General features: G+C 58.5%; 1 protein-coding gene and 1 long non-coding RNA gene across 3 annotated transcripts in view; one reads left to right on the plus strand and one right to left on the minus strand.

Moving 5' to 3' along the window:
* The window catches only part of LOC112402047 (uncharacterized), a 47,033-nt gene that overhangs the window by 4,972 nt on the left and 25,877 nt on the right, over positions 1–16,184 (minus strand). The window contains exon 3 of one of the 2 annotated variants that reach the window (XR_003003669.1): positions 8,577–9,306. The exons of the other annotated variant lie outside the window; for it this stretch is intronic. This is a non-coding gene — a long non-coding RNA (uncharacterized LOC112402047). Of the gene's footprint in view, positions 1–8,576; positions 9,307–16,184 lie in introns of those variants that run through there. 2 annotated transcript variants of the gene reach the window in all.
* Positions 4,907–8,305, plus strand: CLCF1 (cardiotrophin like cytokine factor 1). The gene is made up of 2 exons (XM_024748569.1): positions 4,907–5,073; positions 6,926–8,305. The coding sequence occupies exons 1-2, from the start codon at positions 4,921–4,923 to the stop codon at positions 7,418–7,420; spliced, it is 648 nt and encodes a 215-aa protein (XP_024604337.1). The 5' UTR covers positions 4,907–4,920; the 3' UTR covers positions 7,421–8,305.

Raw genomic sequence — 16,184 nt, forward strand, 5'->3', positions numbered from 1 at the left:
CCCCGCCCCCGCCGCCGGGAAGGGAGAGACCGGGCGGGAGCGGGCCGGGGGCGGGGCCGGGGGCGCGGGGGCCACACAGGGGGAAGGCTCCGCCGCTTCGGGGAGGGGGCCGGGAGCGAGAGGTCACCGCCGAGGGTGAGGGCCGGCCGGGTTCTCGGGCCGAGCCCCTCGAGGGAAAGCCCAAGTCCCCGGGCCTCGCCAGAGTCCCCTCATCCCTGCTCTCCCTACCTTCCTTCCCAGCAACTCCACACTGCGCTCCAGAAGCCCTCCCCAGACTCCCAATCCCAGAGGACGCGTCCCTGTTTCCTCCTGCGCCCGGCCTGGCCCTCCCCGCTGGGGTAGGAGGGGGCTGCCAGGAGGGGAGGGGGCTGGAGGCTTGGCTCGGCAGGAGCGGTCCGAGCCTCGGAGAGAGGCTGTGGGTGCAGGCACTGGACCCACTCCTCTGTCAGGCGCTCTCTGACCCTGACCCATACAGGCTGACACCTCTGAGCTTTCACTGTCCCCACGGACCCCCTCCCGACTCCAGGAGCACACAACTGTTCCCCCCGCCCCCGCCGTAGGACACAGGGATACATCCCCCTGACAGATCAGACCCATTCCCCCCACTGGCTCAGACACCCTCGCTGCCCTGGAGCCAGGCACTCACTCAACCAGGGGAGGAAACGGGCATCAGGCAGAGGTGGCAGCAACTGTCACCCAGCCGCCCCAGAAGTCTCTCCTCCCAACTGATGTAATGGCTCCCTCTCCCCCTGGCAGAGCCCTGCGCTGGGCCCGTTCACACTTCTGCACACCACCCCTCTGCACCAGCTACTCCATTAGTGACACTTCACATTCCTCCCCACAATCCCACCTGCCTATTCACACCCTGGCTCCTGCACGCTCCCTCTGAGCCCCTCCCATACCCGCTGGATAACAACACCTTTTCAAGCGCACCCACACAATTGCTGGACTCTTTCCTTCATGTTACCCCTGTGCCTGCCTTCTGCTGGCTGCCCAGCTCCCCGGCTCCACCCAGGGTCCTCTTGCAGCACCATCCGGACCCTCTGGCTCCAACAAAAGCCCAACTCCTGGGTGGGAATGGACTCCACAAGGCTGGAAGGCTGGCCCGCCCATCTGTTTCTTTCCCTGGGCCTCAGTTTCTTCTTCTGTCGTTTAGGCTGGACGAGAAGGGCAGGGAGGGGGCTGCTGATGAGCACAGCAGGGGTGGAGCATCACGTGGTCTGGAATTTCACACGCACAGTGCAACCCCTTCACACAAGCCCAGTCACCAGATGAGCTGGTGACAAAGTGAGGTCTCCTCACTTCTGGGCCTTTGTGTACCCACTCACTAAGCCGATTCTCAGTTGCCTGGGGGATAGGGAACCAAGGAGAGGATGGAAGGGAGAGAAGGAACAGAGGGGAGGGCAGCCAGCCTAGAGGACAAGGAAAGATGGGCCGTTTCTTTGGGCCCTTCCCTGAGAAGGGGGGCTGGGAGGTGACCCCCAGGGCCATTTCCTGGATCTCACAGCACAGTGGACCCACCACCCCCTAAACCACTCGTCCCCTCAGTGCACCTCAACAGACCCAAGGTCACCAGGATGCCGGTCCTGGTCTGGCCTTTCCTGTGGCTCCCACATTCAGCCCAGCACCTCTGGAGCTCTGCGATGCCTCCCCGGCTCCTACCTGTTAGGCTGATGGCTCTTAGCCACCAATCCCAGGTGCACGGTCTCCTGGCTGACCTGTCCTACCCACCCTGACTACCCTGGCGTATTTGCACTGCTGAGCACCCTACCTTCGCTGCGTGAGGTCAGACTGGGGGAGACAGGCTGAGGGGGCAGCTGCCTAAACACGCGTATACGGGTATGCCTGCCTGTGTAGCCGTGTCAGGGTGGCCATGCGCTTGCGTGGGCTGAGACCTAGGAACACAGGCAAGTGGCGAGCTGTGCTGAGTTCCAGTGCTCACGACTAAACCACAGGTGTTCCCTGCCCCGGAAGGCTTTCAGTTTTGCTGCCTAAGATATGGGACATCTTGCCCACAGTGGAGGCTGTCCTAATAGAGTGTAGAGCCCTGTCACCTTACTCCTCTCCTGGCCTCTTCTCCCTCTGGATTTCTGAGGCTCCTTCCCTCTTTCTGGTTCTCTCCTTGGGTCTATCCTGAACCTCAGAACTGAAATATTCCTGGAAACACCGGCCTTGTCTGGTTAATTTCACGAGCCGTTTTTCTGCCCAGATGACTTCCCTCTTGTTTTTGCAAAGGCTTCTCCCCCTGCTGTCCCTGTATAGGGAGCCAATCCTCCCCAGGGATGTCCCGCAGGGCCCAGAAGGGGAGGGGGCAAACAAGGCCCAGAGCTGGGTTCCTGACCCCCGCTACCCCCCCGCACCACCGTGGGCCAGGCAGAGCCCAGTCCCAGAACTCTGGCTAGCAGGGCTGCCCGGAGCAGGGTGTGGGCTAAAGAGGCGAGCCTAGTGCTCAACTGCTGCTTCAGCTGGGACCCTCAGCCTTGCCACTAACTGCGAGAGACCAGGCTCAGTCCTGAAAGCTACCTCAAGGCTGCAAGGACCGCTGCCCACCTCAGCAGGTCTCCAGCCTCTGAAACTAACCCCACATTGTACCCAAAGGATCCTGGAGGTGACTCAGCCAGATAGCCAGGCTGAAGGCAGCAGAGAAGGGCCTGGAATTGTGTTGGGATGTGAAGAACGGAGAATAGGAAGGAACTCAGAGAGTCAGCAAGAGCTAGGGGTGGAAAGGAAGAATGAGGAAGGGACCGTTTGGGAGGGAAGCCACAGGCTGCAGATGGGGAAGAGGAGAAGGGGAGCCTGTCTCCCCAGGGAGCAGTTATGAGCCTGATCCTGCTTTCTGTCCTAAAACACACATGGGTGGGGCGCACACTCACACACACACACACACACACACACACACACACACACACACACACACACACACAGCCTAGAACCAAGAGCCCTCCACCCGAGAGGGCAGGGTTCCTGAGACTAGTGGCAGCCCTGCTACTGCATTCTGTCAGTGAAGCCAGCCAGGAAAGCATCTGAGAGTCAGGACTGAGCAGCTGCGCCATTGCCAGAGTTCCCACCTGAGCCCTGCACTCTCAGAGAGGTTCCATAGAGTGTAACTCCTAAACCCCTCCTCCTTTGTAACCCTCTCTAAAGCCCCGACCCAGTGTTATGACTAAGTCTAAACCTACCGAGTCTTAATCCTTTCTTAACTCCACACTTATCTTAAGTACAATCAAATTGTTAACCCCCCATCCAACTTATTTCTATCAAAGCAACGTATGTCATTGTAGAAAATTTGACAGTATATAATGTAAACTATACGGGTTGTTTTTGTTGTTTGTTTTTTGTTTTGCGGTACGCGGGCCTCTCACTGTTGTGGCCTCTCCCGTTGCGGAGCAACAGGCTCCAGACGCGCAGGCTCAGCGGCCATGGCTCACGGGACCAGCCGCTCCGCGGCATGTGGGATCTTCCCGGACCAGGGCACGAACCCGTGTCCCCTGCATCGGCAGGCGGACTCTCAACCACTGCGCCACCAGGGAAGCCCTATAATGTAAACTAGAAGAAAGAAACCACTCGTGATCTCACACCTACCCAAGCTCAAAGCCCAAACTAGCCCTACTCTTGCTGACAGGCCATGCATCACCCCATCTGACAGCTAAATCAACAAATTCACAAACCTTAGCCCCAGCCAACCCTCTGCCTGCCCAGACCTAACCACATCCCCCAGCTGGACTCAAACCTCAACCACACGCAGTCAGCCAAATCCCAATAAACTAACCTGAAGCTTTGAAAGGAACCCAGTCCGTAAACCTAACCTAGCTCAATGCCAATTATAGCCTTACTCTACCCTAACCCTCATTGCCACTGCCAGTCCCAATGCCCACTGACTCCTGGCCTAGTGCTCTTGACCTTGGACCTCACCTAAAAGCTGGGAAAGTCATGTTTCCCAACTGCCTAGTCTGTCCTCACAGCATTGACCCCCTGGCCTCTGGTATCCTGTGGGGCCCAAATCCTCCAGCACCATCGTCAGACAAGCCCTACTCGGCAGATACCTCATATTCTCTCTCTCTCTCTCTCTCTCCCCTCCTCCTGCCCCCTCTCTTTGCTGCAGGCAGATCACCGGGTCTCATTCAGGTCACACTTTTCCCCATCCAATACCCTAGAGGAGAATGGGGCAGATCTCCACGCTGCAGCCAGCCTCTCAGAGTGACACTAAACCTCCTTCAATCTAAGTCGATCCTACACTTTCCACACCCGGGAATCAAATCCCAGAATGTACCCACCACCGCCTGCCGGAGCCAGCCCCGTGTCCTTCAGCCCGCCCCTGGTGGTCCACAGCTCCACCTTGCCTCTGACCCGGGTGGTTTGACCCTATGTCCTGCCTCTGGCTCAACTCCCACTCCTGGCCGCCTCTGGGGCGCCCCTCTCAGGGCTGACATCTCTCTGTTTGAAGATCTGACATGTGTTGTTTCCCAACCCCTTGGCTCCCCCTAAGCTGCAGTGGGACCCGGAGGGTGGGAGAGGAGGCCAAGGTACACCTGGAACCTGGGAATACTGATTCTGATCCGCAGTCCCTTGGCTTGGTCCCCCATGTACACACACACGCGTGCACACACGCGCACACACACACATACGCATGTCGGCACACAGAGCGCCTTAGCGGACGCACAAATACTCTCCAGTACCTCCTGGTAGACACACAGGCCAAGTCCTCTTCCTCAGACACAAACATGCCTCCGTGCACACACTTTCTCAGGCCAGGCACACTCCCCTCTTCCACTCCCCGCACCTCCCCTCTGGTGGTACACCCTCACCCCCTCCCAGCCTATGGTGGGGACAGACACCTGAGGGGCTGCTAGCTAGCCTCCTTGACCGGGCCGGGCCACCCTCACGCTTCTCGCCGTCTTGTCCACAGGGGACTCGTGGGGGATGCTCGCGTGCCTGTGCACCGTGCTCTGGCACCTCCCTGCAGTGCCAGCCCTCAACCGCACAGGGGACCCGGGGCCTGGCCCCTCCATCCAGAAAACCTATGACCTCACCCGCTACCTGGAGCACCAGCTCCGCAGCTTGGCTGGGACCTATGTGAGTATCCAGGGCAGCTCAGGGGCTGGGAGTTGGGTGAAGAATGGGAGTGGGGGAAGAGAGGCCCACCGGTGGGGGTCCTGGTGAATGATGGGGTGATGCGGAGGGCCTGTACCCGCCCTTCCCTCTTAGGGAGGGCGCCCCTCCTCCCCATCCCTGGCCCCAGGACTAGGCATGTGGGCAGGCCTCGCACCCGCCTTGGCCCGTCGCCCCGCTGGCTGCCGGCCCAGCCGCCCGCCTCCCCCCTGGGGGCCGGGGAAGTCTCCTCTGTTTACACCGTGTTGTGGTGTCTCTCGCGCACGGGTGGGGCTGGGTGGGGATGGAGGGGCCCCACCTCCCGTGCCTGTGTTCCAGCTCGTCTCTGCCCCAGACCTGGGGCCCTGCAGCTCTGGACCCATGGGCCTCCCTTCTGTCTGCCTCTCCCATCCTAGCTGGGCCTCCTAGGGGGGACTTGGGGGAAGGGGGCTGCAGGGAACCCAGGCCAGGAGTGGCAGGGGGTTCAGGGTGTAGTTGGACCCTGTGCCATAAGGATCTGGGGGCGGTCCAGAGGTGCTCAGAGAGCCCAGGAGGGAAGGCAGGAGGGTCAGGGTTCCGAGGACCGTGGGGAACTGGCCCCTCTTCCCGTGTTCCTCTTCCACATCCCAGACCCTACTTTGGAGCCAGGGAAAGAAAGGGGAGGAGGGTGGCGGGGGGAGCTGGCTCCGGCCCCAGGATACACCGAGGAAATGAGTTTGTCTCTGTGCTTGTCAGCGTGGGAACCTCCCCCGGGCCCTTGCCTATCCCAGGCCTCGCCCCTCGCTTCTCCCTTTCTCTCCCAGCTGAACCATCTCCCTCGCCCTTTCCCGGGGCCCCAGGCCTCTCCCCGGAGGCTTGGCAAGGCTCTCTCCTCTTCCCCAGACTGTCCTCGATACCCTTCCTCCTGCCCAACTCTTGAGATGGCCTCACTTTCTTCCTTCTGCAGCCTCGCGCCTATGAGCGCTTCTTTGGGGGCTTAGTGAGTACCTTGTCCCCTGCCCTTCAGCTGGTGGACCATGCGTGCCAAGGGGCAAAGGCAGCTCGGATGGTCATGAGCCCCTCTGCCTTTCCACCCAAGGCAGCTTGGATGCTCACGGGCCCCTCTGCCTTTCCACCCGCTCTTCCCTCTCTGGTTTCCCGTCCAGAAAACCTTTGCTTGACTGCTACCCCCCTAGCTCCCGACCCTTTTTCTCCCCGGGCTGCCAAATCTCTTGAAGGAGTGGTCTGCAGCCTCTGCCTCCACTTCCTCTCCACCCACTCACTCCTTAACCCCCTGCAATCTGGCTCCGAGGCCACTGGAACGGTTCTCTCCAAGGTCGTCAGGCACCTCCTTCTTGCCAAACCCAATGGCATTTCTAAGGTTCATTCTCCTCGCTCTCTGTTTTGCAGCCCCACTGCTGAGCATTGCTGCCTTCTTGAACTCCTCTCCTTGGCTCTGACTCTCCTGGTCCACCTTCACCTCTGCAGCCTGGCCTCCTGGGTCCTCATGGCTCCTCTTCCTCTCTGTCCCAACCCCCACGGTGGGCGCTCTCCCAAGGCTGGTACTCTCAGCCAATCAGTGCGTCCTTCCTGAGTTTGTCCTGCGTGTTATTCTCTTCCTGCACGTCTCCATAGGAGAACTCATCACCCCCACTGCTTCAACTGTCACCTCCATGCAAATGACATCCCCGGAGAAACTTAACTTAGGGGAGGCCCGAGAACAGAGAGGCCTAGCGTGGAGGTGGGGCCCGTGTCAGGGGACACCGGAAATAGCAGCTTTGGGGGCAGGTACTCCCGGCAGGCAGGCGAGCTGGTTTCTCCGCCCCCCTCCCTCCCCATCGCCCTCTCCTTTTCACAGCTGAACTACCTGGGCCCCCCTTTCAACGAGCCTGACTTCAACCCACCTCGGCTCGGGGCGGAGACTCTGCCCAGGGCCACTGTCAACCTGGAGGTGTGGCGAAGCCTCAACGACAGACTGCGGCTGACCCAGAACTACGAGGCCTACAGCCACCTCCTGTGCTACCTGCGTGGCCTCAACCGCCAGGCCGCCACGGCTGAGCTGCGCCGCAGCCTGGCCCACTTCTGCACCAGCCTCCAGGGCCTGCTGGGCAGCATCGCGGGCGTCATGGCAGCTCTGGGCTACCCGCTGCCCCAGCCTCTGCCCGGGACTGAGCCCACCTGGACGCCTGGCCCTGCCCACAGTGACTTCCTCCAGAAGATGGATGACTTCTGGCTGCTGAAGGAACTGCAGACCTGGCTGTGGCGCTCGGCCAAGGACTTCAACCGGCTCAAGAAGAAGATGCAGCCTCCGGCAGCCGCGGTCACCCTGCACCTGGAGGCCCATGGCTTCTGATCCCTGACCTTCACCACGGTCTCTTTCCCCTCCCCCTTCAAGCCCTGCTCCCACTCTGGGAGGGAGAAAGGCGTACACCAACACTTGTTGAGCCAGGAGACAGAAGCCATGAGCCTCTAGCCCTCCCTGGACTGGGAGGAGGGTGTGATGCAATAAGGCCCATCCCCTCCCCGCTTCCCTAAGTCCTACGGGTCTGGGGAAGAGGTGCAATAGGCCCCATCCCATTTCCACAGGACGTGATGCTCAAGGGAGCCCACAATGGTTCAAGTTGGTGCAAGGCTCTCACAGCTTCCTGCTCCCTGCCAACCACTTGCCAGTGCCCACCCAGCCCCTCAAGTGGCACTGCCAGGAAGCGTGCCTGTAGGGCAGGGAGGGGGCCACCATCGCATGTGCCTTTCTGGGGTGAAGCCCTTTGGCTGCCCTGCTCTCCTTAGATGGGTGTTGCTCCCTTACCCCCAAATAACTCAATACATCCGATTCAGGAAACAAACACAGTGGCAAGTCCAAACAGGAAGAGATGGGATCAAAAATGGAAGAGGTGGGATCTGCATTGGAGGTAATACTGAAAGCAGAGGGGCAGGGACAGACTGGACCCAGGGGTCCCCAAGGCAGTCGGTGGCACAGGGTGGCAACCAAAAGGACATTGCCTTGAATTTTCTTGCCAGCCCCAGGGTGCCTCCAATCCGCCCCCTTTCCCAGGGTATCTGTGGGTTGCCCAGGCTGGGGAGGGCAGCCATAGCCACAGCCACAGAACTTCCTGAAAGTTTACATTGCAGTAGCATTTCGGGGTGCGGGGGGGCAGCTCCCCCAGGCCCTGCCCCCCAGCCCCACCCACTCATGACTCTAAGTTTGTTGTATTAATATTTATTTATTTGGAGATGTTATTTATTAGATGATATTTATTGCAGAATTTCTATTCTTGTATTAACAAATAAAATGCTTGCCCCAGAACTTCATCTCTTTGCTTGGCCTTGCCCCGCCCCCTGGCTCTCCTCCTTATTCTCCGGGCCTTCCCGCCTCCTCCCCGCCACCCCCGCCCTGGCCCTACACCTGCTGGTGGAGGGCCAGAAGCCCAACGGTTAGCTCAGGAGATGCCAAGAGCTGGGGAAGAGGCTCTCTCCCCTGTGTCCACTGGGAAGACATGAACACAGCAGACTCCACTGCTGCCCCTCCACCTACCCCCTCCTCTAGGCCTCCCAAATATCTGTCTGTCGCTTACTTTCCTTCTCCCAGCCTTTGCTCTTCTACCTCACTCTGGCTTACTTTAGTGGTCTTATGGGTCTGTCCCCCTGCACAGCTGTCTCTCTGCCCTCCGGTGCTCTCTCCGAGCCCCGCGCATTTAGCCCTCAGCTTCCGCAGGACACCCACCTGTGGCCGGCTGCCGGAGTCCCTCAGCAGTGACCCTCACCTTCTCAATACCCTTCATCTCCCAGGGAGGGTGACAGACTGAGGCCAAGTATCAAGTCTCAGCTGTGACTCTACAATTTTCTCTCCAACATAAAACAGCCGATTAGGGGGAGAGAGAGAAACTCATATTGGACCGCGAGCAAACGGGACAGATGCTGTTTGAGGGATGACCTAAGATCAAATCCCAGGTCCATAACCTACCAGCTGAGTGACCTTGAACAAATGATTTAAAGCTCTCTATTCTCCAGTTTCCCCATCTGTAAAATGGGAATAATCAATACCTTTATAAGAACGTTGGAAAGGATAAGAGAAACAATGAAGGGAAGATGCTTGGCCGAGGCAGCGGCGGTCAGTAATCACAGATGACTGATGTCTGGCGTGTCAGGACGCTCTAGTGAAGAGCCATTGGGTAGATCGATGGGCTAATTGCTCCCAGGTAATACGGGGATACTTTACCAGGGCCTCCTGGAGACAGTGCCCTAAGCAAAGGAAGCAACAAACGATGGTGATGTCTATCAGTTGACAAATATTTTAAAGACCTAATTACCTGTCCATCACCGTGCTAACTGGTGTTGGAGAGCCTAAAGAAGTCCAAGCCCTGACTTGGCTCCTGCCCTGAAGAGCCTGCAATCTCTCTGGGAAGAGAGCGAGCTTACCTGAGCCGATAGGAAACAAAAGCACGCTCACATGATGTGCACTGGGAGATAGTGACAAGTGCAGAGCCACCAGAAGAGGGGGAGCTGGGAGTATAGGTGCAGGAGCGACGGGACCTGCTTGTGGGCGGGGCGAGCCAGGCTCTGCCGAAAGTCCCTGAGTCACCTGACCCAAGTTGGGGGTAACACATCCACCCAGAGGAGTCCAGGCTCTTCTGGCAGAGATGGCTGCCCAGGTGTGGCCAGGGGCAGCTGCAGGCCCCACCACCAGCCTAACTAGATAGAAAGGAGAGGGCCTCTGGGCTGTCTCCATCCAGAGGCTGTGCTGTGAGGCACCTAGCAAGGGGCTAAATGGGATACAGGGAGAAGGAAGGTACGTCCCACGCTACGTACTGTGAGCTTCCTGGGGGCAGATTCTGAGTCTTCCCCTTCTCTCTGTCCAGCACCCAGCTCAGGCTCAAGCTCAAGTCCAAAGAAGGTGTTCAATTAGTGTGTTGAACAAAATCTGGGAAGAGGGACCAGCCCCCCCATCCCCCCATCTTCACCCCCTGCCAAATGCTAGAATCCAAAGCAGAATTTGATTAAGTGCAGAAAGACGCAGGCAAAATACTATTTAAGTTAAGAAGGAGGGAGTGATCGCATCCAGTTGGGCGAGGGCCCTGCTGGTCTGCTGGGCCGTGGGCCCCACAGGGCAGGAAGTGGCGTCTGAAGTCCACGCTGTACTCCCAGTGCCTAGGACACAGTAAGTGCTTCCGCGTGGGACCTGACGCCGTTCTTGGAGGATGGGCAGGACAAGGGCTGTTGTGTCTGCCTCCCTTTTAAGCAGGTAGCATCGTGAGGGCAGCCTCCCCATGTATTCATCTTTGCATCCCTGCAGCATTTTAGCACAATGCTGGGCACAGGATAATGTACTCGATAATTTGATTTAAACAGATTTAAAGAGTGTCAAGACAATAGTGTGTGAAAAGCCAAGAGAAGAGAGTATCAAGGAGGCAGCTGATCCGCAGTGTCAGATGTCCCAGGAGAGGGGAGGGGAGACAGGGTGGGGGCGGGGGTGGGTCTCCTCCCTGATTACCACCTCTCTGGTAATCAGGGAGTCACAGGCCACCTTGGCAAGAGCAGTTGAGAGACACTGAATTGTGAGATTAAAGATGGAGATGGTGAGAAGAAAGTCGGAAGGGTAAATCTATTCCCTCCGGAGTTTGGTGGCAAAGTCAACATCTAGAGGGAGCAGCAGGATCACGGAAGGTTGTTTGGTTGGTTGGTTTTTGCTGTTGCTGTTTTTTATAAATTTATATTTATTTATTTATTTATGGCTCCGTTGGGACTTTGTTGCTGCGCGCGGGCTTTCTCTAGTTGTAGCGAGCGGGGGCTATTCTTCGTTGCGGTGCACGGGCTTCTCACTGTGGTGGCTTCTCTTGTTGCGGAGTATGGGCACTAGGCATGCGGGCTTCAGCAGTTGTGGCACGCGGGCTCAGTAGTTGTGGCGCACAGGCTTAGTTGCTCCGCAGCACGTGGGATCTTCCCAGACCAGGGCTCGAACCCGTGTCCCCCGCGTTGGCAGGCGGATTCTTAACCACTGCGCCACCAGGGAAGTCCCCTGTTGTTATTTTTTTTTAACTTTTGTTTGTTTGTTTATTTGTTTTTTTGCGGTACGCGGGCCTCTCACTGTTGCGGCCTCCCCCGTTGCGGAGCACAGGCTCCGGACGCGCAGGCTCAGCGGCCACGGCTCACGGGCGCAGCCGCTCCACGGCATGTGGGATCTTCCCAGACCGGGGCACGAACCCGTGTCCCCCGCATCGGCAGGCGGACTCTCAACCACTGCGCCACCAGGGAAGCCCCCTGTTGTTGTTTTTAAATGGAAGAGATCAGAACATGGTGCTGCTGTGTGAGGGGTGGTGGCTGGAGAAGGATTGGGAGGTTTGGGGAATGGAATCAGGGACAAACAGAAGAGAATCAAAAGGGTTGCTGGGTAGCCATGTGGCACCAGTGATATCAGCAAACACATCTCTGTCATGGACTCATCGGCATGACTGTGACATTTGCTGACATTTTGTAGCAAGCCAGAGGTGGGGACAGAGTGAAGAGAGGCTATTGCCCAAGGCTGAGGACAGGCAAGCAGGGATGGCAGTGAGTCAAAGGGCGAGAGACTCTAGAGGGCTAGAGATTGCACTCTGAGTGGCTGCCAGCCCAGCGCTGCATATGCCTACAGGGTGGGGAGTAGAGGGAACCAGTGGCAGGGGTGGGGGGCAGGGGGTGGACGCAGAGGGGAGCCCGGCCAGAAAGGGCATTTCAGAGTTTGAGTTCTTGAACTCTCCCCCAACAGTTCCCTACTGATGAGGTCAGGGGTGTGAGTCCTTCCTTTGGGTTTGGGTGCTGTGGACCACCAGGCGGGTAGCTCCGTACGAATGACAGCTCATCAGGTTTTCTGTGAATGGGTTTGTCATTTGTTCTCCATCCACAGCTGCTTCAGGAGAGGTGATGAGTTTTCATTGGTTATCTTAGGTTCCACCTCTCATGTACGGTCTTATAGTCAGGCGCCCACGTACACAGAGGTCAATTTAAGAACCTGGGCCACCTAGGGCCCTGCAGAGTCACAGGGGGAAGGGCATTATCTCTAGAACGAACGCCTTCTGCTCCCAGGAAGGTTAGGGAGAGTGGGAGAGAAGGAGAGAAGGTCCTCCTCCGTGTCACCTCCAGATAGCATGCTGTGGAGGAGAAATCTCATCCTCATCTTGGGTGCCTGGGAACACACCTGTGTTTGAGAGGATGCATACAAGATGGAGAACTGTCACTTGGGCGAGGCAACTTCTGGGGTGGGGGAGTGGATAGAGTAGAGGCTCTGCTGGGGGGCGGCAAGGGGGTAGTCATGCCTTGCCAGCTTCCTGCTTTTGCAAAGACTGACCCATATCCAGGACTTAGGTCCCCCTTGGTATGTGGGGAGACTCATTGAAGCACGCACCACACACACACTTACACACACACACACACACACACACATTCCCCACTTGCCATAGCCATCCCAAGGGGGGAAGGGCCAAGGGTGGCCCTTGTTCCCCTTAACCTACAGGGCAAGGGCTAGTGATCCAGGCCTGGCTGAGTACTCTGATGGGTGGCTCCCCCTTAGCTCCCCCTTATTCTCTGGAGCCACAACTGTCCCTGCCTTTGTTCCTTCAATTCTTGAGCTCCCTGACTCAGCCTGGTTCCCCAACTTCCCAGCAGTGGACAAAGCCATTGTCAGTAGGCTGGGGGTAGGGGCATTGAGGGAGTAACTGTGAGCTTTAGAACCAGAGCTCTGGCCCTTTCCCCAACCTTCAGCATCCCTCAGCCTTCCTAGTTCAGAGGTCACCTCTAGGCCCCTCTCCAGTTTGTCCTGATCGCCAAGGCTAGGCTGATGGGGTGGAAACTAAGTAGGACCTTCCTCCCAGCTGGACAAAGTCTGACACCTGGTGGCCAAGGTGAGGAATGGCCGGAAGGGCCCCTTTTCAAACCTCCCTAGGATTGCCCTAGAGCCAGGAAGGCCAAGGTGAAAGGGGAAGTGATGGGAGGAGGTTTGGGTGGGGTGTTTGGGACAGAGCAGAAGAGACGTCCAGCGGCAAAACACCCAGACCTAGGGGAACTTTTGCCTTCCGCCCCTTAAGCCCACGGGGCCAGAGAGCCTGGAGCAGGAGGAAGGAGGGTGTCTGGGAGGGTCAGGAGGGACCAGGAGGAGCTGCCTGAAAGAATTTGCCCCACAGGGTGGAGAACGGGGCCAAGGGTGGGAGTCTGGCGCCCAGAATCTCCAGCTCAGGGTGGGTGGCAGGGCCTGAGGGCCTGAGGAAGGGGGATGCAGGGAGAGGGAAGGAGAGCGGGCTACGCCCCGCACCCCGCTGGGCCCCAGGCAGCTGATTCCCTCCCTCCACCTGCCCCCACCTTCCTAGCTCTAGCTGGCTCTCCCCACAGGCCCCATTGTGACTGGGGGAAGGGAAGGGACTCTTAGGGCACGTGCGCAGTGCTGAGGCCCCCCCATCCTGCCACATTGTTTGAGCTAAGCCAGGTCTAATCCCCCTTCCCCTTGGAGCAGTCAGTGGTGGGCCTCAGCCCTAAAGAAGGTGCTGGGATCCTGTTCCAGTTCTTTTCTCTCCTTTTTTCTTGCGTTCCCCCAAGACTTGGCTGTGAGGCAAGGGCCTTGAGTGTTCCCAGGCCAAGGTGCAAAGGTCACTCCTGCCAGTCTCATCACCAGCCTCTGGGGATCGGGGCTGACAAGGAACCTATGCCTGGGTCTCGGGAAATTTCCTGAAAGAAAGAGAACTTAACCCCCAGGTCAGACCTCTGGCCTGGGCTTCCAGCCTGAAGCCTGAACTGTGTGTGACAGGACCCAGGACAGCAGTTTTGGGGATAGGCCAGGAGATTGCCTGAATAGGGACAGGGGTTCCAGGAAGGAAGGTTAAAAGCGGCAGACAGGGTTGGGGGAGTAAAGAGGGAGAAGACCTGAGGGTGGGCAGGCCAAGGTCTGGCCTCGTTGTGCCAGCACAACTTAGGACTTCAGATGCCTTGTCAGGGAAGGATACCAACTGGACAGAGATGGCTCCCAAACCCCTGGGTGCCTACTCCTTCGAGCCTTGGGGCTTGATCCCACTGCTGCCCGACTAGGTGAGGGGGGCAACGCTGCCTGTGGGGAGTTCCCTCAACTCCAGGCCGGAAAGCCAGTCCTAGGGTGCCTGCACTTGAGCGGATGACCTGGACTGGGACAAGCTGAAGGCCAAGGGACACATCTTCCAGGCTGGGTGGGAGAGGCTAGCGGGGCCTGGGCCAGGCAGGGCTGTGGGCAGCTGGCAGGGATGGCCCAGACAGTGCCCAGAGAGCAAGCCAGAGTGCCAGAGAGGAGAGGGACTAGCTCAGGCGGCAGTAGGAGCCGCTGTGGCCGCCCAGCAGCATACCCCATTTCACGCTCCCTGGGCGGTGGCAGGGCCCCACGGCTATCAGCTTTCAGGGGTGGGAGGGACCAGGAATGAGGAGGGGTCTGCCCCACCCATGGCTCCCTACTCCCTCAGGGCTTTGTGGGCGCAGGAGCTGGGTGCCACACACCTCCAGACACACCCTCTGAGGAGGGGTGGTCAGTCCCACAGAGCCTGGGCACCATCCCTCCCTGGAGCGGTCTGTGCCTGACTGGACCCCACACGGAAGCCCTTCCCAGGCCTGGTGGAGAGGGCCTCCCTGCTTCCCTCCCCAAGGCAGCAGGGCCCCTGTCTGCCTCAGCGTGGGCCCCACTTAGTCCAGGAGGCAGAAGGGGGATTAGACCAGGCCCAGCCCAAACAGTAAAGCAGGGAAGGGCCCTCCAGCCCCGTGCAGTGCACCCATGAGCTCTCCCTCCTCCACTCCGCCCTCCTTCAGGAAGGGATGGGGAGAGCCAGGCGGGAGGAGGCCCCTGAAGACATGGCCGGCTTGTTCCAGCTCCTCCTCTTTGGTGGTCTACTCTCCAGAGCCTTCTCCTCCCATGTGCCCACAATCCTCCTAAGGCAGAGCGACAGGGGGAAGGCAGAAGCCTCTGAGCAGGCCCTTGCACCCCGGGAAGGAAGAACTGGATGGGATCTCTGGAGGGTGATGGAGCTGGGCTGGGCCTCACACTGATTCCCAGACTCCCGATGGCCGGCACTTTCGCCTGCCGCCAGGAAGCTGGTGAGGAGGAGGCGGGTATAGGGGTGAGTCAGCGATGACAGGAGCCCAAGGGACAAAGGTCATGGGTGGAGAATTGAGAGACGCTGTTTACAGCAGCCCACCTCTTCCAGGAGGTCTTCCAGTGCTAAGTCAGCCTCAAGGTCCAACCCACTCTGACCCTCTCTTCCCCCTTTTCCTGTTTGTTAGGAATTTTATCCTGGCACTGACAATGTGTGTGTCCGTGTGCTTGCCCTTTAGCCTGTGAGTTCCTGGGGAGCACGGAGGGACAATGGTTTTCTGGGGCCCCACCATTGCCTGTGACTATCAGTACTTCCTACTTCCTCATTTTATCGTGTACCGCATGGCTTGCGGGATCTTAATTCCCGGAACCAGGGATCAAACCCTCGCCCCCTTCAGTGGAAGCTCCGAGTCCTAACCACTGGACTGCCAGGGACGTCCCCAGTACTTCCTACTTTCAAGAACCATTTCTGTCTATTTCAGTAGAGTGAATATGTCGGGAAGTGCTTAGCACAGTACTCGGCTATAAGTGCCATATATGTGTTAGGTTTATTGTTGGTATTTTTTGCTCATACTCTCACATTGGGGTGGATTTTACTGATGAAGGACTGGGGATCCAAACGCACTCTGGCCTCCTGCGCGGTGTGGAATCTTCCTGACTAGAGGACGGGCGGGGGCAGGCTGTAGGACCCCAGGAGAGCCGAGGAGGGGAGCACTCGTCTGGACTCAGAGTGGGCAGTGTCTCTGGGCGCAGCTTTCAGAACCCATGGGCTTCTCCGGGCAGGTCTCCTAGGGCCAGTGGGGGTGGCGTGGGAGCCGGGAAGGGGTCGGGATGAGCCCAAACTCTCTCCGGACCTCCAGACCTGCCCACACAACACTCGGTGGGCCAAGGGGCGGGACTGGAAGTCTCCGGCTGGGCTCTGGGGAGTTACACACCGGCCATGGGGATTAGTGAGGCTGAAAAGAACATTTGCCTAGGAAGGGAAAACGGGAAGTGAGAGGCTGAGGATAACACTCTGCAAGTCCCCAGAGACCCACTGCAGACCAGT

The sequence above is a fragment of the Neophocaena asiaeorientalis genome, unplaced genomic scaffold (assembly GCF_003031525.2).
Source record: "Neophocaena asiaeorientalis asiaeorientalis breed wild unplaced genomic scaffold, Neophocaena_asiaeorientalis_V1.1 scaffold43, whole genome shotgun sequence".
NCBI classification, from domain to species: Eukaryota; Metazoa; Chordata; class Mammalia; order Artiodactyla; family Phocoenidae; genus Neophocaena; species Neophocaena asiaeorientalis.

Bases quoted from the DNA above. Each gene is read 5' to 3' on its own strand.
- CLCF1 (XM_024748569.1), top strand. From the start codon at position 4,921: ATGCTCGCGTGCCTGTGCACCGTGCTCTGGCACCTCCCTGCAGTGCCA. The intron at 5,074-6,925 runs GTGAGTATCCAG...TCCTTTTCACAG, and splicing joins GCAGCTTGGCTGGGACCTAT to CTGAACTACCTGGGCCCCCC.